At 37.9% G+C, this 21,117-nt stretch overlaps 1 protein-coding gene across 1 annotated transcript in view; it reads right to left on the bottom strand.

Annotated features, from left to right (window-relative positions):
* BRF1 (BRF1 general transcription factor IIIB subunit) overlaps positions 1-21,117 on the bottom strand; it is a 175,403-nt gene that overhangs the window by 95,902 nt on the left and 58,384 nt on the right. The window contains exons 4-5 of the mRNA XM_076345599.1: positions 9,352-9,383; positions 177-249 (exon numbers count right to left, since the gene is read on the bottom strand). Coding sequence (XP_076201714.1) covers positions 177-249; positions 9,352-9,383 — 105 coding nt within the window. The remainder of the gene's footprint in view (positions 1-176; positions 250-9,351; positions 9,384-21,117) is intronic.

The following is a 21,117-nucleotide window of genomic DNA, read 5'->3' on the forward strand; positions in this document are numbered from 1 at the left end:
TCTAGTGGTCAGCATTGCTGTTCGGCCTGGATTGATTCCAGCTTCATTTTTAAGTTACCACTTTGGTATTTAGCACACAATACTATGGATATATACACACATACATATATATTCTTTTAAAGTAACCATGCAGAAAATATACCCAAATACTCAAAAGTCAACTCAAAAAAAAATACCTATGGCTGGAGCATTTATGCAGAGTTCTCTGGCCAACAGAAGGAAAGTTTTTCCCAGCACATACACATTCACCTATTAAAAGAAAAAAAATCATTATTTAAATCTTAAACCACAAATGTTTTTAATAGAACATTTATGCAGAAAGGAAAAAAAAAAACCACACTTTTGAAATCTTAAAACAACCTGCTTTAAAAATTTAACTGACGTAATACAAGCAGTATTCATAGGTACAGAATAATACTTGGTGCTTGTCAAAAGCTGCACAAATTAGTATTGTAAACAAAAGCACAAGTTTATATTGAAAAAATTACAAAAAGTTATTCATCACACTCTTCAGTGGGCTCAGTGTTGCTCTGTAGTACTTGGCAATTTTTCAGTTGTCACCTAACATCTTAAAGCATTAAGTAGACTTTAATATCAGTATATATAAAGTGTTACTTATCTTGTAACATAGTAAAACCTGAGCAAATACTCACAAGTTAGTGCAAATTTCAGCTCTGTACGATCACGTGAAGTGGGATAATTAAGTATTGCACAAGCACACACCAAACTTTTCCACCAAAGCAAGGAGTGGTGCACATGCCCCAAGGGTTATTTGTCGTTTCTTACTGTTTGGACATTGCCCCAGATCACCCTACTTCAAAAAAAGATAAATCAATTCCGAAAAACCCTAAACCACGCCAAACCTGCTAAGGAGCCAGGGACAGAGCCCTGCTCCCCTCCCCTCCTTCACTGCTGCACTCGGGAGGATGTAAACTGAGGGGAGGAGTTACTCTTCATACTCTGATTTGCAATTTATAGCATAGGCAACTACATTTGTATTTTAAAAGTCTGAGGAAGTTTTCTTTCACTATCTTAAGATATGTTTTTGTGGTCAGCAAGAAAGGCAGGATATACTTCAGTTCCCAATCGGCTCCAAACGTTCCCACAAGGCTCCATGAACACCTTGCTCCCCCAAGGCACATATAAAGGTCAAAGTCAGTAGAAAAAAACTTCATCCTCCTACACTACAAACAAATAGGTTTTTTTTTTTTTTTTTTTAGGATAGTATATACTCTATTGCTTTCATGTAACAGAACTGCCCCTCTCTTTCCTATGCCAGGATAGTGAAGGTGTTTACTAAGCAGTCAATTACACAACAGAGTTGTTGATTATGGTACAAGCCTATGGAAATAAAAAAATCCTGTTACTAAGTATATTCTCTTTCAGTTCACAAAAGAGCTTTACCAACATTAGTTTAAAAGCAAGCTTTCCTTCCAAGCGTATAGATGCTTCTACCAAGCTAGCAAAAATAAATTTATACATTTAAGCAACAACAACAAAAAACACTGACACATTTTCACCTAGCACTTCAAAATTTTTCTTTATGGGAAAATGTTCTTAACATGAATTTTTCTCAAATTTAAAAAATGAGAACGTCAAAGAAATCCTCAGAATGATCATGTATCCTGAAAGTGACTGCCCAATCAAGTGTGCATGATATGATGTTAATTCATTCCATATTTAGTGGAAGGTACTGAATTTCTTCCATGCTTTCTCTGACCAATGGTTGGTCTGGTCTAGAAGGTACAAAAGTATAGTCTTAAAATTTACCATCCTTTTTTTCCTGAAATACCAGGCAACATAGAAATACTGTTCCATGGGAAGTAAGTGAACAAAATATACCCTTTGAATAAGAAGCCTATTTCTTACGAAATAAGTCACCAAGTTTTATACAGAAAAATAAGCACCTACTGAATCTGGCAATCCATATAGGAATTTGAGAGCATGTGAGTTTCCATGAGCCACACAGCTAGAACAGACCTTACTACAGCAAAATATCTGCAGTGTTTCAGTTGGCTTTAGATGCTCTAGATTCACTATAAGTTTGGAATGGCTTGTTTTGACTTTTTGTCTAAGAAATATTAACATAAAGAGTGGAGGTTTGGCTGTAGTTTCAGCCTTCTAAGTTGGCTGACCAAGTTACTATAAATCTTAAACCTCATCACTTAGATCTTGTTCTGCAAGGACAATTTCACTGCACTCATCAATAAAGTCACTTCAGTGGAGCCAACTACATATGACGTTTCCATCAGAGGCTTCACAAACTCATCTAGTTCTTTCATTTTAGTCTAGAAAAAAAAAAAACCTCAAATTCAGACAAGTATTCCTCCCTCTGGCTTTTTTGTCACAACATCCAAATACTTGATGTTTGCCCCCATCAAACCATGTCACTCTAAGAAACTCCTCCCAAGCAAACTTTCCATAAATGCAATCATCAAAGAACAAATAAATATGAAGAGGCATAAAGAAGCAGGGTTTTTTAGTGAAGTTCTAACAATCAAAGTGGGTGCCAAATTAAATCTAAAGCAAAGACAAATGCATAATAAAATTGCTCGATTACTGGTTTTTATCTTCTTCTCCTTGGCCTAACTAAAAGTCTCCAGATCCATGGTCTGTTTGAGAAGTAACGTACTTAAATCTAACCTGCTTTTCCACTTCACCCACATCATCAGTGTTTTATGACCAGCTTCAAGGTGTAGGCGGTGTATTTATACAAAATAATAAATTCAAATAGAAATGGTACATCAGGGAATTTCTTTCTTTTGATCACAAGTGCATTTCTTCGCAGTTTCTGGTTACTACCTATTTAGAAAGAAAGTGTAATATACAGTGGATTACGTGCTCCATGTTGTTTCCCTCATGAAGCTCACGCGTTTTTAATGCCAGGGTAAAGTCACAAAAAGAATCGGGAATATTCAATTGCTTCCAGTTTTCCTGGCAAATCAGTAGGAAAAGAGACTTCAGGCCCTCTCAAACAATACACTTCTCATCTTTAAAAGTTACCAGATATTCACAGGTTCTGGGGCATTTCTCATAAATGGGAAATTAAAGATGGCATAAAGCTCACCCAGAAATCTGTTACGGCATTGACCTGCTGAAACATGATATTTAAGAACTTTTGGGTTTAGTGGAAGAAGGCCCTTTCACCAAAATTTTATGCCACTGTCACTAATTTCAACTATTACTCACACACGCACACGCACATCCTGTGACAGATGAGATACGATAGATATCTAATAGGCATATAGTCTTTCTTTACTCTCACAATTTGTATGGTTTTTTGCACTCCATTAAGCTTAGAAAATTAAGATAATTAATTTAGAGGCCTACTTTAATTTCTAGTTCTTTCTTCATTAAGAACTTCGTATAAAAATTCATATACTCCAATCCATCAAAAGCTTAACAGTCTAAATTTAGAACCAAATGACATTTGCATTCATAAAACCTGATTTTATATGAGTCCTTAGAATGGTGAATAAACAAAAATGCCCTTCTAAAAGGAAGTCTCTGGCTTAGACTTGAATTGGTGCAGCTTTAAAGCTTACCACATTGTCTTCGGACTCTTGTCCCCCGTCTTGATTTAAAAGGATCATACTGAAAAACAGTATTTCCCCAAACTCTCCCCAATCAGAACTGTCAAAGTGTAACAATTGTTTTATAGACTTTCATAATACTTGTGCTGTCTATTTTGATCAGATATTAACATTTCCTAAACTTGATGCAATCACTAGGTTTGAACATTAATACCTAATACAGAGAGTGGTGTCAACCTCTGTCAGAGGGGATATTTTAAAATATCTGCATACCCTGATAGTTTTTACCATATTATTTTACATTCAGTTCACATTTAACAGAAAAAATTTACAAACATATGGACCTGCCACTGAGTTGTTTGTTTGTTTTTAAAAAACCTAGATTCTTCAGCAGGAAGACATCTTTCAGACAAAAAGTATGTGCTCACCAAGGCACTGGGGGGGGGAAAAAAAAAAAAAAAACCACAAAACAAAAAACCCACAAAACACTGATGTTTTTACCCCTAAGTTTTTACAGAGAACTTAAGATTCTGTAAGATGTTGTCCTTTACCAATAGTTAACTTCTGCTCCTGTTACAGAAGACTTTATATTAGTTAAAAGGGGGCATTTGGAGAAGGAATGGCTTCCAATTATTCAGTTACATCTTTATAGGAAGATCCATCTACTTGTTATACTCTTTGCCCGTCACAGTATTTTTTGGAGACAGTCTTTTCATTTCACATCTGTCAGTCATCAGATGCTGATTTCAAAGGGACACTTCCATAGGCACTCTTACCCTTTCATAATTTCCTCTTGCTTTCACATCATGCCTGATGTGTTGACAAATACCAATATACTTCCACTTTTAGAAATAACAACAAATACCTCCTTTTCAGTGACACAGGAATTCAGCTCTTCAACAGTCTAACACCTTCCAGAATTTTAAACTCTCTTTGGGAAACAGGGAGTCTCCCATTCATACAGTTACCAGGTCACTTCACTTTCTGGACAGTAGCAAAAAATAAAGCTGCAATCATTGAATGAAAGTTTTGCTTGACCGTAAGTTCCATAAATTTATAAATCAATACTCTTTCACTTCAAGCAATTTCTAAAAAGGCTTTTCAAGACAATGGTGTGGCATTCTGGAAAAATATTACAAATGGTGACGGTGGTTAAGGTCTTCTGCCTTTTAGAAAGACAAAGACCAAGCAGTTGGAACGCGATGAGAAATCACACTGTGAAACATCCATGGCTGGTTGCCTAAATAATTAAGCAAGCATGAAAAGCAAATGAGTTTTTAAGGAGAGTGTCTGTTGCTGGGGAAAGAGGCACCTGTGGTTATTTGATTCATTATTAACATTTCTAGTATAGTAATGCCTGAAGGTCCCAACCAGGTTGTTTAAATTAACTCAATCAACATAGCAATTTGCATAGGGGCAATAAAGGCAAGCACAGTCAACATGTTAATAACTTCAAATGAACAAAGGGTATTAAAAACTGAAGCAAATGAGTACAGTCTTTAAAAAAAACTCTATTTTACCTTTCTCCACACAATAAACTGAAACTTCTTATTTTTTGGATGCATATTGCAACCAGAACATTACATTTAACCTTGAAAGACAATACACAAAACTACAAACATGTACCAAACCCAACTTGTCAGACTGCAGTTCAAAAAGAGACACAGATCAAAATTAAGCAGCTTCCTCTCATGCTATACTTTAAAGCGTTGCCTTCAGTCTGGGGACTCTGAAGGGACAGTCTACTTTTGCCAATCACATATGTAGTAGTCCTAGCATTCTTCCTCCAACACCACAGCAGTACAATAAACAATTATCATACCATCTATGCAAGAAAGTCAAAGAGGAATTTGCAACAAGCATAGAGGAATCACAGAGGCCAATGCTGCCTTTCAAAAAAAAAAAATAAAAACAAGTGTACAAAAATAACTCACAATAAAAATCCTTCTGGACAAGAAAGTACTGTTCCTTCACTAGACAAACTGAAGAGAAGAAATAGGGGATGAGAGTTGTGTTTTGAAGTGGAAGAGAGACCAAAGGAGGACTAGACCAAGCAGGTACCAGTTACTGATTTTCACTTCTTGTACACCCCCTTCCCTTATCTAGAACTGTAGTATAGTTCAGGTTGGAATGGTTCTCGGGAGGTCTCCAGCCCAACCTCCTGCTCGAAGCAGGGTCAGCTACGAGAACAGACCAGGTTGCTCAGGACCTTGAAAACCTCCATGGACAGAGACTTCAGAACTGCTCTGAGCAAACTGTTCCAACGCTTGACTGTCCTCGTGGTGAAAAACCTTTTCTTGATATCAAGTCAAAACATCTCATTTTAATGAATTATGTCCGTTGCTGCTAATCCTCCTGCTGCGCACTCCTATAAAGAGCCTGGCTATGTCTAACATCTTTTCAGTAAGCATTAGCCTTATTTAACAGCAGGACACACCACAAGGCACACTAAAAATTATATTCTACTAGGCTGAAATTGGAGATCAAAGCACTGCCAACACCTCTTCCCAAAGTCTTTTATGACCACATTGCAAAGACCATGACACTGGAGATTACAAGAGGCTAAAAAAGAAACTGCATTTCCCAGGATGAGAAAGGCAGCATTTCACCACAATGAGATCAAAACTTTAGCCAACTAGTTCTCCAGGTGGAAGGAATGAGGTGCTCTGAAAGAGGTGAGCAAACCTAAACTGCTCAAAAGTTGGGCCAAGGGTAGACAAGCTTTGCAACTCTCCTAAACAAGCAAGGCCTGTCGCTCAGATTGGACTAACAAAAAAGCAAACAAAAGGCCTGATTACAGACCTCTCTAAAGATTATATTTGCAAGTAAAATGCAGTATCTGAAAATATAAGCTAGTACTTTCCTTGTCAGAGATTGATGACTGATCATCCTTCCAACTCAATCAACATGCAGCATGGCTCTGCTCTGCACAAGGAAGGAGCCTGATTTGTAGCAGTGGTCTGGACAGTTTCAGTTTATTTCAGATAATGCTTTAAAGTCTAAATGTACCAGAGGCATATTGAATCTGACCACACTTTCAACAGGAGGTTTCCAAGACATAGGACATATTTCACCTGAAGATAAAATGGGAGAAAAAAAAAATACCAAAGAAATTGCCTTACCAAGTAAAAAAAAAAAAAAAAAAATGACAGCAATTTTGAAGCTCCAAAAACTATTATGAAATGTAGCAGTTCTCCAGTGGAACAAGACAAACTCCCACATCGCAGTCATCAGCATAAGAGGAAAACTGATACGACTTCTTAAACAGACTGCCATTAACAGTGAAAATTAGTCTCCTCTATTGCTAAGTTTCAGCTGCATAATGCTATTCTAAAAGCATATTACACTGTAGGGGACAGCTTTTTTATTTTTTAATGGAGAATGGGGGACCAAATCACAAAGCAACTCGAAGACAGGAAGAGAGGTTGTACAAGAAGTACAGAGCAGAGCCTAAGAGGCCACACTTAGGATTTCCCCTGCCTTTTTTCTTCTTTTTTTTTTTTTTTCCTTTAAAAAGCTAGACAGAACAACAAGAGAGAAAACATAAATATGGTAGGTCATTAAACAAATACTGAGTTGCAGGTAACAGCAGATTCAAATCTTCATATTACTCTTACTTATAGCTACCACCTTTCTTATGTTGTGAGCTACAGAGGGTGTTGGCTCTCCCAACACTTGCAAGACACTAGTTGAAGGTCACTGATGTGGAGGGTGCCATAAGTGGGATGCAGAATGGCACAGCTAATATTGTTTCCAGCTGCAAGATGGCAAAAGGAAGCAATGGATGGCCTTTTTCATAGGCTTTCATTTATCTTTTTTGCTGGTAGCTGGAGTTAAAAAGCTTACTTTTTGTTTTGCTTTTAGATGAAGCAACACACAAAAGGTTGTTATGCTCCCCCCCCCCCCCGCCCCAACTGCACTGAAACCTATTTCAAGATGTTCTGTAATTCAGTCAGCAGCCTCCATGAAGACACTCCATAAGGATGTTTCATTTGGTAACTTTCTTCAAAAAATTCCTGCGGTCAGATGATTAGCAGCCCTGCAGGTCACTTCACCTCCTGCAGCAACTGAGCTGCATCAAGTAGAAAATTCTGAAGAAAAAATCTCAAAACTTGCTATTAGCATCTAATCAAGAGTTGGTGAAGGTCAGCAGTAGCTTATTTTTTTAGACTTTCAGATGTGACTTTTTTTTTCCTGATATAAAATTGACACCTTTCTCATTTTACCAAGAAAAACAATTACCTGGACCAGTATGACAGATTTTGTCCAGATGAGTCTGAACAAGTTAAATGTTTTGGAAAGGTAATACCACTGCCGCTACTACTACTGCTAACAACCTTTCTGTTTCTTTAATGACATGCACATCCCAACTTCAGGATGGGAGAGCTGTCCTTGAAGAAGAGGCACTTCCAGGTAACGTAGTACAATCTAATGAACTAATTGCTTTACTTTTTTAGGCACACAATCTGTGGCCAATGGCTGATCTAAAGCAGAATATACTGAAGTTTTCTGCCTGGGCCGTAAATGTTTTGCCACCAGGTTTTTTTTGTTTTGTTTTGGGGTTTTTAGTTTGTTTGTTTGTTTTTTTAAAAACAAACTCGGGGTGGGGGAGAAATCAAGCTAGGACCTGAAAAAGCTCTTTTATATGTTCTTAAACAGGACTTTCTGGCTAGCTACAGTTAACAACAACATTTAAGATTCCTGTTTGCTCAGATTCACCTTAAAGAAGCTACAAAGTAGAGCACATCAGAAGTCTTCACACAGTTAAACACATAAATGCAGATCATGATACTGAAATTTTGCATTTTTCCTGTTTCCGGGGTTGATTACTTCCTCACTACTAATCTATTTCTGTCTCTCCCATCTCTTCAGTTACCCTTTTGGTCCTCATATGTCCCATCTCAACACCTTTTCTGGCTGGAATGTACAGAGGGGAAAAGACAAATCATTCGATCTTTCTTGTCTGTTCCTGCTGACAATACATCTTTTTCTTCTTTTACAGATACAACACCTTTTTCTTCTTCTTCACATTGTGTGACTATTCGTCATATTACTCTGATCATTCTATTTCATAACAATCACCACGAAAAATCACCTGTGTTTAGAAGGAAATAAACCTCCCATTCTACACATGCAGTATTTGGTTATAAGTAATCAAAATAATTCAGTAAGAGTTTAGAAAAAGAGAAAAAAAGTTACTAATTTTAAGAATTAAAAGATTAATTTGATTATTGCAATTCCAGCAGACTGCTTCAAGCAATAAATAGTCTTCAGAGGATGCCATTTACCAAGACAGCTGGGAGGACAAAAATAGATGCAACAAACCTACTCACATTGTATGTAAAACAGCGTTAACAGGGAGAATGAGGATAACAGAGCATATGTCAGCAGAGCTTTCTATTTCCACATACAGAGCAAGTATGTATTTCTCTCAAAATACATTTTATAAGATACGTCTCTGTAGTGCACTAATCCATTTACACAGTATTACCTACCAAAAAAGTTATTTCTGTCTTCAACAACTGTTGTTTTAAAAATGTGTAACATCTGACCCTGTGCCATTGCAGTGACTCTGAATCCTGATGAAAGGATCATACTAACTCTTGATAAGTTATTTGCAGCATTAAAAGCAAAAAAATATTTGTTTAACATTTAATTTTACTGAACAATTACTCAGATTTACAAATCCACTGATTTTCCGATTCAGAATTTTTAGAGAGAAATTAAAACATCCCAAACAGCCCATGCTGACAGCTCTTTGCTTGCAATTAATCTTAAACTTTAACAAAAGTTTCAAATAAAAAAAAAGATACAATACCTGAAGAAGGTCACTGAGGTCAAGTAACATGTCTGTGAAGAAGTCAAGGAACATACATGCTTGTTGAATGTGACAGCGTTTCTTAATTTCACTAGCAACCCAAAAAAAGGAAGAAATAAACACAGGTTTAACTGTCAAAGAAACCAAATATGGGTGCACCACTTCTGCTAACAGCCAGCATCCAGCTAACCGTTGAACTCCCCAGAAAATCCTGCCAGCACCCGCTGCATTTACTCCACAAGTTTATGTGGCATGATGGTCTCAAAGAACAAGCCAACACCTTGTGTGACTTACAATACTCACCATATACTGCAGCCCAAGAAAGACCCAGTGATAACAAAAAACAATAATAGCAGCAAGATAGAATACTCTTATTACACTTTATTTAAGAATGTAAAGCATCATCAGTCTCCTATACCAGCTTAGGAGCCCAGGGTCCCAGAAAGATGGAAAAGCAAACTAAGAAAACTGCAATAAGTTTCTTTTGTCCTCTTCTGTGAGGACCTGTCAAAGAGCTGGGAAGAGAAAGCCACTTTGGCTACTCTCTTCTCTGACCAAGAAAATCAGCTGTTACCTTTGAGTTCTTACTCCCTCCATCATATCCTATGCTGCTGCAAAAACATTAGGTGGTGACCGTCTACTACTCACTATGGGCACACTTGAAACCCGTAATAGCTAAAACCAAGCCAAAACCACTACAAGTTTCCATTAGATTTTACTGAAACTAACCACACTTATATTTCCTTAACAATAAACGAAAAAGGAAAAAAACAAACCACCATTAAGCTTAAGGTGCAAAGGTAGCCTTCTCCCTGCTATCAAAGTAACAAACACATGCTGGATCTCCTATCAGCTACTCAGGTGTGGCTTACATGTCGTAAAAGGGTACCGGTTTTACCATTAAAAGGAATGTCAAAGCAAAGTGAGAGAGAAGGGGGGGGGGGGGGGGGGGGGGCAAAGAAAACACGTAGGCAGGGGTGTATGCGCATTTGTGTATGTAGCAATGTGTTAAGAAATCCAGTACTAAAAAAAAAAAAAAATACAGGGATGTCAGCATAGTTCGGTACATCATGTAACGCAAGTATTAGCGTATGTTGTTCTTAAAGTATGCCAGAGTAATACAGTACACGTTTCTCCTAAGTATTATCAGCCGTGGAAGGAGAATAATTCAGATAACGTAATCAGTTTATACATAAACATTTATCTCGCTAAGAATTTTTATCCTTGAGCATTTCTATCCTTAGTTTGCATTTAAAATTATATGAATTTAGTACTCCAAATCTGTTACAAAATTCAATACGTTTTGTTAAAATTATTTGGTGAAAGTTGATTTTAGCATTAAAAAACCATAGCATAGCTGGATATTTAATTAGCTGAAAACGCAGCATGTCTGAAAAAAATCCAAAATCCCTTATAGATATTATGCAAGACATTAAAGTAATCTTAAATTTTAACACAGCAAGGAAATTGCTAACAAAAACAATTTGTAAAATATAGAGCTTAGAAATTTACACAGAGCGATACTGTATTCAACACAACTTTTTGGTCAAAGTAGTGAGAAAGGAGAAAATGGAAAGACTTTAACAATGAAATTGCCAAGGAACCATAACAGTCAGCAGCTCAAACAGATCTAGGAAGAAATCACTACACCAATTTCATGCTCAAGAAATATTCTAGGTCTGAAAATGTTCCTAGCTCGTGACTGACTTGAAGCATCTGGTTACTCTGTGCCCACCCTGAGATACCTTCACCACTGAGATAAACAAAAATTATCACTCATATCTGGTAGATTTCGTCACAATTTAGGAAAAACAAGACAAACAAAAAAAAAACCACCAAAAGAAAAACAGCTCATAGGCTATTGAGGCACCAAAGTGAGCAACTGAGTGGTCCTAGAGTCTGTCTGCTGTCACTGGAGGCAGAGGAGGAGTCAGAAAGAGAGCATCAGTGCCAGAGGCTAATTCAGATCTTAGGTGGGCCAGAGAGCTAATTTTCTAACCTAGGCATTTCAGTTACAGTCATAAAATCTGTATACCAAAAGTATTCTTCATCCTCCTCAAACCATTAAAAACGCTTCAGCGGAAGACCTAAACTTAATAACAAATTACAAGTGCTCAGGCTTTATTACTGGGATAAAAAAACCAAACCAAACCCCAAACCACAAAAAAAACCCGCACCTTTTTCTCCAAGTAAGAAGAGACAGAAAGCATTGCATGCATTTGTAATGACACGAGATTAGAGCCAAGAAGCTGGGAAATACACTTGCAGGGTTCAGGCAACTCTGAAGCAATTTAGAGCTACACTATAGATGCTTTAACATACAGTTGCTTTGCTCCTCAGAGAAGTTAGTTCAAGTGTCCACTGAAATTGTAAGCAAAGGTCACAGTAAAAATGTGGCATTTCTGGATTTCATTTAAGGTAGCCTCCAGCAATCGCTCTCTCTGATTAGACATGTAGCTGCTACAGCGAAGCGAAGCAAAAGCAAAGGGGAAATTTGAGTCATGCAGTAGCAATGGGTTGGCCTTTACTGTGAATATTGTGAGCACAATTATCAGCAGGAAGTAGTTGTAAAAACAGGCAGTTGTTTTCAAACTCCTTTTCAGAGTTCGAACAGTTCAGGAGAATATACAACAACAGCTGAAAACAGCAGATAATACTTAATATGTATTCAAAAATTATACAATCATAAGATAAAAGTTTTCTTTGAGGTTGAAAGAAAACAATGACAATTTTACATACGGAGACTGCTAGCACATGGAAAAGTTCTCAAAGGAATAGAAAGCTACTGATAATGTAGATACATGCATACAAAATAACAGGACATAAACACAAGGGGTTATAAATGCACCCAATTTAAAAGAAAAAGGAAAAGAAAAAAAAAGCATTAACAGTTTCAACTGCTTTTCCTTTGCTGTTCATTCTTTAAACTAATTTCACCAAGGTATGCAATTGACTGTCCATCACTAGAAACTTTTAAATCAAAATGAGTCTACAGGCTTTACTTCAAAAGATTTAATTCAAGGGAATCCTTTGACCAACGTGATGCAAGAGGTCAGACCGAGTGGCCAGAACACTCCCTTTCTGCCTTTATAATCCAGTAATCTGTGGATAATGTGAGAGCACCATGAATCACAGCAATAATGATCTCATTCTCAGCACCAGAGGAAACAAAAGTTCATGATGAAATGAATAGTACCGGAAACCTAAAACCCAAAATACCAAAACAAGCATGCATTTGTCCTTCAGACAGACCTACATTTTACATACTCCAGCAATCCTAAAGTACTTATATGCAGCGAAATCCCCTTGGTTTTCAATACTCACATTTAGCAGGAAGCAAAACTGCCATTTGCCAGAGTTTATATATAGAGATGCAGGAATAAATTGTGGAAGATGCTTTTAAAATAACAACTATCATTTACAATAGAGTCGTTCCCCCTCCTAAAAAAAAAAAAAAAAAAAAAAAAAAAAAAAAAATCTTTATTTTAGTGTCTGACAATCTACAATAATCAGGAAACCTTCAAACAGACTATTTTACATTACTGTGTCAAAATTCTTCCGCTATATAGTATGTCATATCTGGGATATACAGGCACATATAAGCAGCACAGAGAAGACAAAGAGTCTAATATTTATTTTAGTTAGTTAGTTTTTGTAAGTTACCCTCAGAACTTTTTTTACTTACTTTTACAAGCTTACTACAAAATCAGCCATACCACAGAAAGAGGACTAATGCCAAGGAATCACGACTGCAAGCCACTCAGCATAAACTTGACATCCATAAGAGCCATGCTGTCCACTAATGAAGTGTTACCTTCTTTCAGTTGAAGCTAAAATGCTTTCTGTTTCTAACAAAAACTAAACCCAGATCCATTAAATAGATGAAATATTTGAACATAAAGTCACCCTCTGTACTCAACAAGAGCAATTCAGCTGGCTGCAAAAAAAACCAAAAACCAAAGTTTAATAGGAAATCTGACTGAAAAGTAAAAAAAAAAAATTATTAATATTAAAACAAATTTTTCTCAAGTTCTAAATGAAATTAAATATTTGAAATTTCAATGTTAGGGTTCTGTATAAGCTACATAAGAAATGTGAACTTCCCAGAAGCACGTATAACAACAGACACATGGAGATAAGACAAAAGGGAGGGTGGACATAGAAGTGGAGTCATACCAGGGTGAAAAACTAGTGACTGCATTTGGCTGGCCCTGAACCCAGTTTTCCACCTTTCAGTTCAACACCCAATTCACAAAATTCCCTTTCCATATTTTCATACACCAAGGGATTTCTGATTATGACTTATAACAATTATATCTCTGCTGCTTTACAAACTTTCACCATTTTAATTAGCAATTAATTAAAACTGACAGGACTAATTGTTTAAAGTAAACATTTCTCTTCCCAACGACACTGAACTAAAACGATTAGAAAATAATAACCAAAACCAATTCCTTCGTAGAAAACTCATTTCTGATAACTCTAATAAAAGCTTTGCCTTGAGGCTGAAATCCTACAGAGCCAGTTTCCAAAGTTTAAGTTTGCAATTTTGTCTGTGCAAAGAAGTCCACATAACATAGGCTGCACTCGAGTATACAAATAAAAAGAGCATTTAACAAATCAAACTGGTAAGCACAAATGCCATTTTTATAAAAAGCTATCTTTATTTCTGTGTAGATTAATGCATGATAAAAAAAAGAATTGCATTTTGGTCTGTGGTCCCCTCCCCCCCCCTTCTTTGCACACAGCTGCATGTCTGTGTTTCATAAAACTGCATTTTTCTATATTCTGTATTCTAAAATCCCCAACTTAAGGACAAAAAGAAGTGCTGCACGCCTTCCCCAGGTAAATCAGGATGTTTCTCTAGCAGTTCCCTTTCAGCACGTGCAACGTCACTATCTTCATAGTTAAGACAAAGTTAGCGGCAGTAATTCAGCATCGTCCAGCCACCTAGGCAGATTATTAAAAAGGAGACAGGCATATTGGGCTGCATTCAGCCTGCCTGATTTCATGGCGTTAACTGAAAGGGTTAGAAGTGTAGCTTTCTGGCTCAGCTAAGATCTGAACTAGCCTCTGACACCAGTTCTCTGCTCCTCTATCTCCAGTGACAGTAAGACAAAATCTAGGGCAACTGGGCTGCTGACTGGCGCCGCAGCCGGTTAGACTGGATGGGTCCAACACCTGTGAGCTACACTAACCTTCAGACTCCCCGACGCACATACAGTTCAGTCTTTACTAAATTAATGCTGTAGCTTTTCTTAATAATCATCTTCAGAGCCATTCCCATTTAGAGGAACATTTTCAAAAGCACACCAGGCTAGCTGAATATGCAGCGAGCGTTCAGCACTTCTGAAAACACTGTCCGTAGAGAATAAGGTCTTCAAAGGATTGGGGCTAGGCTGTATTCCTAGTGTTACTGACTTCAAGTAAATAACTTGCTTTGTGGGATACTGCAAAGTATTTACATAGTCGCGTGTAAATTTATAACACGGTGCAACACAACCAGAAAAAAGTAAAAAAAATACATTTCTTGTCCCAAAATGCCTGTACAGTCAACTCACAATTATGCAGGATCTCAGATGGATAAAATATGCAAAGAATATCCATACTAAGCTACTGAAAGATAATCCAGTTAGTATATTTACTTTGGGAAAAGAAAATTTAGGCATAGAATGAAAATGTAAATGTTAATTTAAAAGTTTTGAGAGACATGAGGTTAATCTTCAACCTGGATGATGTGACCATGTATAAATAACAGTTGGCTATATTCAAACAACAAAAAGTCTCCAAACAAGAAAGAGAGACCCCGTCCCCTGAACAGTAAATTGAACAAGCGCTGGTGAGGGAAAACAAGAGAGGTTGCTAGGAGAAGGAAGGTTTAAGGAAGAACTTAAAAGAAGAGCGGGGCTGGCAGACAAGAATGGGAGAGAGGCACCAGGAAAGGAGAAAAGCTCAAGCTGCAAAGGAAAAAGAAACAAGAGTAAATAGTAAAATCACTGCAGAAAACATCCTGTGTCTGAAAAGAGTTCAAACACATAAGCAGGTATGAAATTGCACAGTCCAAAAATCTGCACAGAATGACCATTTGATAATAAAGTGGGCATAAAAAAAACGCAGCTGTGAAGGAGGACACCAATAGTAAAGATTTAAGTAAACGTAAAGGAGTTCAGTTCTCTCTCTTTTCCCTGTGTACAAAGTCTGTAAAGGTTATGACTCTTGCACCAGGAGTGAAAGAAAAGTTTCACAGAACTCAGAGGTGCAGATTTGGAAGAACTATTCTGAGATGACAATCGGGTATTCAGCACAGCAGCAACACACCCGTTCGGAAACGTGAAGCAGCTGGCGGAGACAGAGAAGCAGCAGAAACTAGAAGCAGAGAAAAATCACTGCCTGATCAGAGGTGGCAAAGGAAAACCAGTACTGTCATGAGCCTGACACTCTGCTTTTCAGAAAACTCCAAATGGAAGAGTTTGGCAAGATGCGAAAAAAAAAACAAACCAAAAAACACAAAACAGAATAATCTCAGCCAGCCTGCCCCAAACTGGCTTGATTCTGGCCCATTATCACCCCCCTTCCCTGGGCTGCTATTTGTGCAGCAACGTGGCAAACCAGCCTAGGGAACTGTCTGAAATAAATTTTTTTTTTTTTTTTTTTTTTTTTTTTTTTTTTTTTGCCTGTTTTCAGCTGGATTAACTCCCCAATTCACATGTAACTGCACAAACACCTGGGCTGATAGAAGGCAGGGGACAGACTGGGGGAGGACTGAGCAGGCAAGGGCAAAGCAAGATGACTTCTTTCTGAAGCTGCGCCAGCTCACACTGGCTTAAAGCATTCATCAAAACTAGACCCTGAAACAATCTTTCAAGTCACCCATCCCACCTTCTCAAATTTCTCTTTAAAGTAATACTGTTTGCAGAGTTCTCCCCAGCTTGCTGCAAAATACAAAGACCTACCTTATCTGAAAGAAAAACCTTAAAACAAATAAGGAGCAAAAGCCTGCAGAATAACTGCTTTATAGTAAACCAAAATCTTATAAAACTGGTAACACCTTCCTTGTTTTAAGTACATACACAGTTCCTGTGTGGAAGTTCATCACAGTACTACTCTGGTTTACCGACAGTGAACACCCAGCTATACTTTTAGAAAAGTAGCATTGCCGTGCTCAATTAAACCAGAACAAAACCAAATTCTGTAGATACAGAATGTTTTATATTTTTCCATGCGAGAAGCCAAGCGTTACATCTTTGCTTTCATACCCATACTGAGTCTAATGCACTGGTATTAAGTGCTCCTCAGAGAATTATCTCAACAGACCTTTGCTGGGATGGGAGCGCGGCAGCTGCTGTACCCAGCACTGGGACACAGCAGAGTTTGCACAGAAACTCAGACGCTGCTTTCCTGCCAGTATCAGTGAACTTGATTTATCTATGCATAGGCATTATCTAGTATCTTACATGTAAATATGTAATATCTTACATGCCACTGATTTAGCAGAAAATTTCTGACACTAGAGCCTTTGTTTCAAGAAGAAGTATAGCTTCCAAAAAATGAATTGCATCCCTGCCATTCTGAGGCTGCCGACTCCTTAATGGCCTTTGGTGGGAAGTACAACAATGTGTTAAATTTCCCATTCTTAAAGGCCTTTAAGAGAATCATATCAGCATATGTCATGTAACACAATGACAGAATAAACCCTTCTGTATCAGATGCCTGTAGGCACGTACCTGTAGGAACCTCTTTCGTTACTTGAACTGGATACTTAACTGCCACGCATGAAACGGAGCCCTTGTATTCAGAAAGCGGGCAGTACAGGAATACCTTTCCCCCTAATGGTGTATTCCTGTTGATCAGAAAACCTCACCTCAGCAGGCGGGAGAGCTCTCTGCATTCCCACCCTCCCTCACACCTACAGCGCTCTGTTGGAAAACGCCAGGTGTAACGGCTTCATGGATGTGGCCGGCTCTCTCCAGGGGCACGGACTGAGCAACACTTTCACAAATGCTACCAAACTGTTAATTACTAGTCTTGGAGTAATCAAAGCAAGTTTGATTAAAGGCATTACAGTAACTCACGATAACTTCCCCAATCACCTGTCTTTGTTACAGAACTTAAACGCAGCATGGAGCTGAAAACTGGGCGCTTAGGACTAGTTTGTCAGCAGTGCTTGGAAGTCAGGACAACACACCACTTTCACATTGGCTGAACTCCTCAAAGCAGTCTGGTTTAGTCATTTTCAATAAAATAAATAGGAAAACATAGAGCTAAACTGATGCGCTGCATCAGTGGGTTTAAAAATCGTCAACTCATGCTTTCACTTTAAGAAATGCCTACACTAAATATAAAAAAGATTTCTACATGTTCACTGTAGCAGAAACTTATGTAAGTCATAACAGCACAGAGGTACACAGAATTTGACTTTTATTAAAGAGAGTTACATTTTCTAAACTGGGCTTGCCTTATGGTTCATAAATAGCAGCTTATCCCAAATGAGTTACTAATAAAGCATTTTACCAAATACAGAATACGGCATCTTGCAGAGGCTATGCTTTAGAGTACCACTGTAAGAGTGTTCAAGGGAGGTTTATTTAGCAGTATGGGAGTAGAAAACTCACATTAACTCCTTGGACAGTTATCCAGGTATCTTGGGATATGGTAACAGATAAAAGCAACTGAGTTAGCACGTTTGAATTTACCAACCTGTGGACAAGACATAATATGCAACCATGTCTTCACTTCTACTTCACAGCAATGCACAAAGGAGAGATTACCTTAAGCTGTCACTGGCAGGGTGAGAAGATACCTTCACTTCCTGAGAGCCCAACTGAACAGGGCTCAAGAAGAACTAAAAAAAAGAAAAAAGAACTGCAATAGCTTTTCTAACTTTAAAAATATCAAATACCAATTTTAAATACCTTTCAGGGCTAGAGACAAGTGACGCATCATACTTTGAAATAGATACAATTCTCAACACGACACATTCCCCTTCAAGGACATAATATACTGGACTTTAAATTTAAAACAAATTTATGTCTTGAAAAGTTGCCCCTAGAAAAAGATTAAATTTGGTCCTTGAACAAGTATAGTACAGCAGGTGGAGGGAGGAGTTTACATGGCATGGAAGAAAGAGAACATATCTGAGATTTTAAGGTAGCTAACTTTTCAGAGAGTTCAATTGCGAGAATAAATCTTTGAGGTGATCTATTGAGCAGGGGAAACACAGTCGCAGGCATTTGATACGCTTTGTATTTTATCTACACAAAAGGGTGGGAAATAAATGCTTCCCTTTTGGAATCAGTTTTTCCCAAGAAATTGATAGCCATAGCCCCGAGGGACTCAAGGCTGTGCCTTCAGGACACTGGGTTTCTGTTTCCATTTTTGCCACTGCCCCACAAAAACACTTTTCATCCTTCTTTATCATGTTTTTATAATGAAGACAACAGTTTCCCCTTCCTTGGTAAAATGCTCTGAAATCTTCTATTACCTTACTACTATAATACACATTTTGACTCTGGGGTTCCCAAGTGTCTCCAAAGGGAGAGAGAAACAAGCTTTCAAATGTATTTCAGCTATAATGTCCCAGAAGGTAACTAACTTTATGGTCAACAATTATTTTTCAGACCATCTCCCTGCCTTTGAAAGACCCAAGCTACATCCTGTCTTAATACAACATCCGGATCTAACTAGTGGGTTTATGATATGCAAATCAACATAGAAATTTGTCCCCCTGTCCAAAACATGCAAAAAGGGCTTAAGAGCTAAGTGACATCCTCAGCTCCTTATAATAAAGAGATGCAATGCGTATCACTGATTCAGTCCCTCCTTTCAAGTATGCCAGTCCTAATTTTCATGCCTCTATTATCCAAAAAACAAAAACTTTAAAATCCTTTATTCAGTTTAATATTTAGTTCAATTTTGCACCAATTTGCTCTAAACTCACTTTGCAAATACACACATCAATTCTTAGCGTTAGAAAAGATAAAGCAAGTGTCAACTCCTTGTTTATTGGTTATTCATCTTTATGAAGGAATCCTTAAGGAGCAAAAGGAAAACCCTTTATTAGGGCAAGGGGGGGGGGGGGAAGAGGAGGGTAGGAAGGGGCTAGAATACACATACTGATATCCTACTGAAAACTCAGGTCTTCAGTAAGCAATTTGCTGCAATTCTCTACTTGTCATGGATACTGCAATTCTGTTGGCATTACTGTCAATGTTTATGTCACTGAAGTAGGAACTCCCAAAGCATTGCAAGACAATGCTGCACACCATCAGTCAGTGAACACACTGCAGCTAATTTACTTGCAAACGGCATTTCTCCTGTTCTTAAAAGTTAACAACCTTCATTAAATGGTTTTAATCAAGATGGAAAATGAGGAATATTTTCCTGAAGTGTCATTTTAAACTTTTATCCCTGTATTATCTTCTTTTGAATGCTGTAGCAATGGCAAGCACTTATCTTGTGTCTCTTACAGCACAGAGACTGCTCTTTCATTATCAGTTTTTAAGAAGCTGTAAACTTATCTCAGCTGCTGGAATTCTTCACGAGAGAAAAAAAAAATCAGTAATGATGTACATATACATCTGCCTCTGGGAAAATCAAAACTGCCAGTGATATGCTGGGAAAGATCTCCTTAGACTCCTTTCACACAGTCTTGCAGTAGTTTTATTGTAACCAAGCAGTGTAATTTCAAATAACATTCTACAGTACACTGACGGCAAGCTCCTAAAATACAGCTCTGCTCTGAACAACAACTGAGAATGCTATTGTGAGTCTCATGTTTACAGCTGCTCACTGATTGTGTCATATTTGCAAAGCTTTCAAGAAAAATGATAACTTTTTTCCTCCACTGCTGAGACTTACAAATTCAGCCTAGGATTTTGACAGCAAGCTCAGTACAACACCAGAGCTAGTGAGCCTACAGAACTTGCTCCTCTTCACAATTTCAGCTAGAAATTCCAAGTGTTTTAGACAATATACTTGGAAAAGTATATTCCAGGATCTTAGAAAAATCTAATAGGAGAGTAATACACAGAACAGGACTCCTACACTGTGGGAGGCAGCATACTACTGTATGAGGTATAAATGCACATGGGACACAAACATATCTACATCGTATTACTGCCCTGATGAGCAAGTAACTTTGCTTCCCTTCTGTGCCTCAGTTTCTCCAACCAGAAGATGGGGGTTGTAATACTGACCTTCTCCATAAAATGCTATAAATTCTACACCTCCATCACAAGGACCCTCAGCTAGGAGGGGGCAAACTGGAGTTACAGTCCTGCTGCCAGAACTGTTTACATATTAGGTCATTATATTCATATACAATAAATACATTAGTAAAAAAATAAACAAACACACAGAAATAACCTAAGAGAGAAGCTGAACTAGGTATACACCCTCTCAAAGCCTGGCCATTCACCTACAAAAGCTTCCACTTATTTGCTCTTCTCCTGCCCCACAATTCTTGCATATCAGATTGCACAGCAACAACAGCTTCAAAAGGAGAACAGGCAGGGTTCGGCCCTGACTACCCTCCTGGCTTTTAACTCCCCTTACGGAAGCAAATCTGGGTTTTCTGCAAGTCAGGAAGAGGCTTTAGTCACTAGCCAGGTTTTAGTCACCAGCCCTAAAAAAATAATAAAACAAAAAATAATCAATGAGCACCTGTCATCACATTGTCCACCAGAAGACGGATCATCCTGGACTCTGAGCAAAGAGAAATTCTCCGTACAGAGCACTAGCCAAACACTTAAACTGTCAAGTGGAAAA

This window comes from Aptenodytes patagonicus, chromosome 7 (genome assembly GCF_965638725.1).
Source record: "Aptenodytes patagonicus chromosome 7, bAptPat1.pri.cur, whole genome shotgun sequence".
Classification (NCBI taxonomy): Eukaryota; Metazoa; Chordata; class Aves; order Sphenisciformes; family Spheniscidae; genus Aptenodytes; species Aptenodytes patagonicus.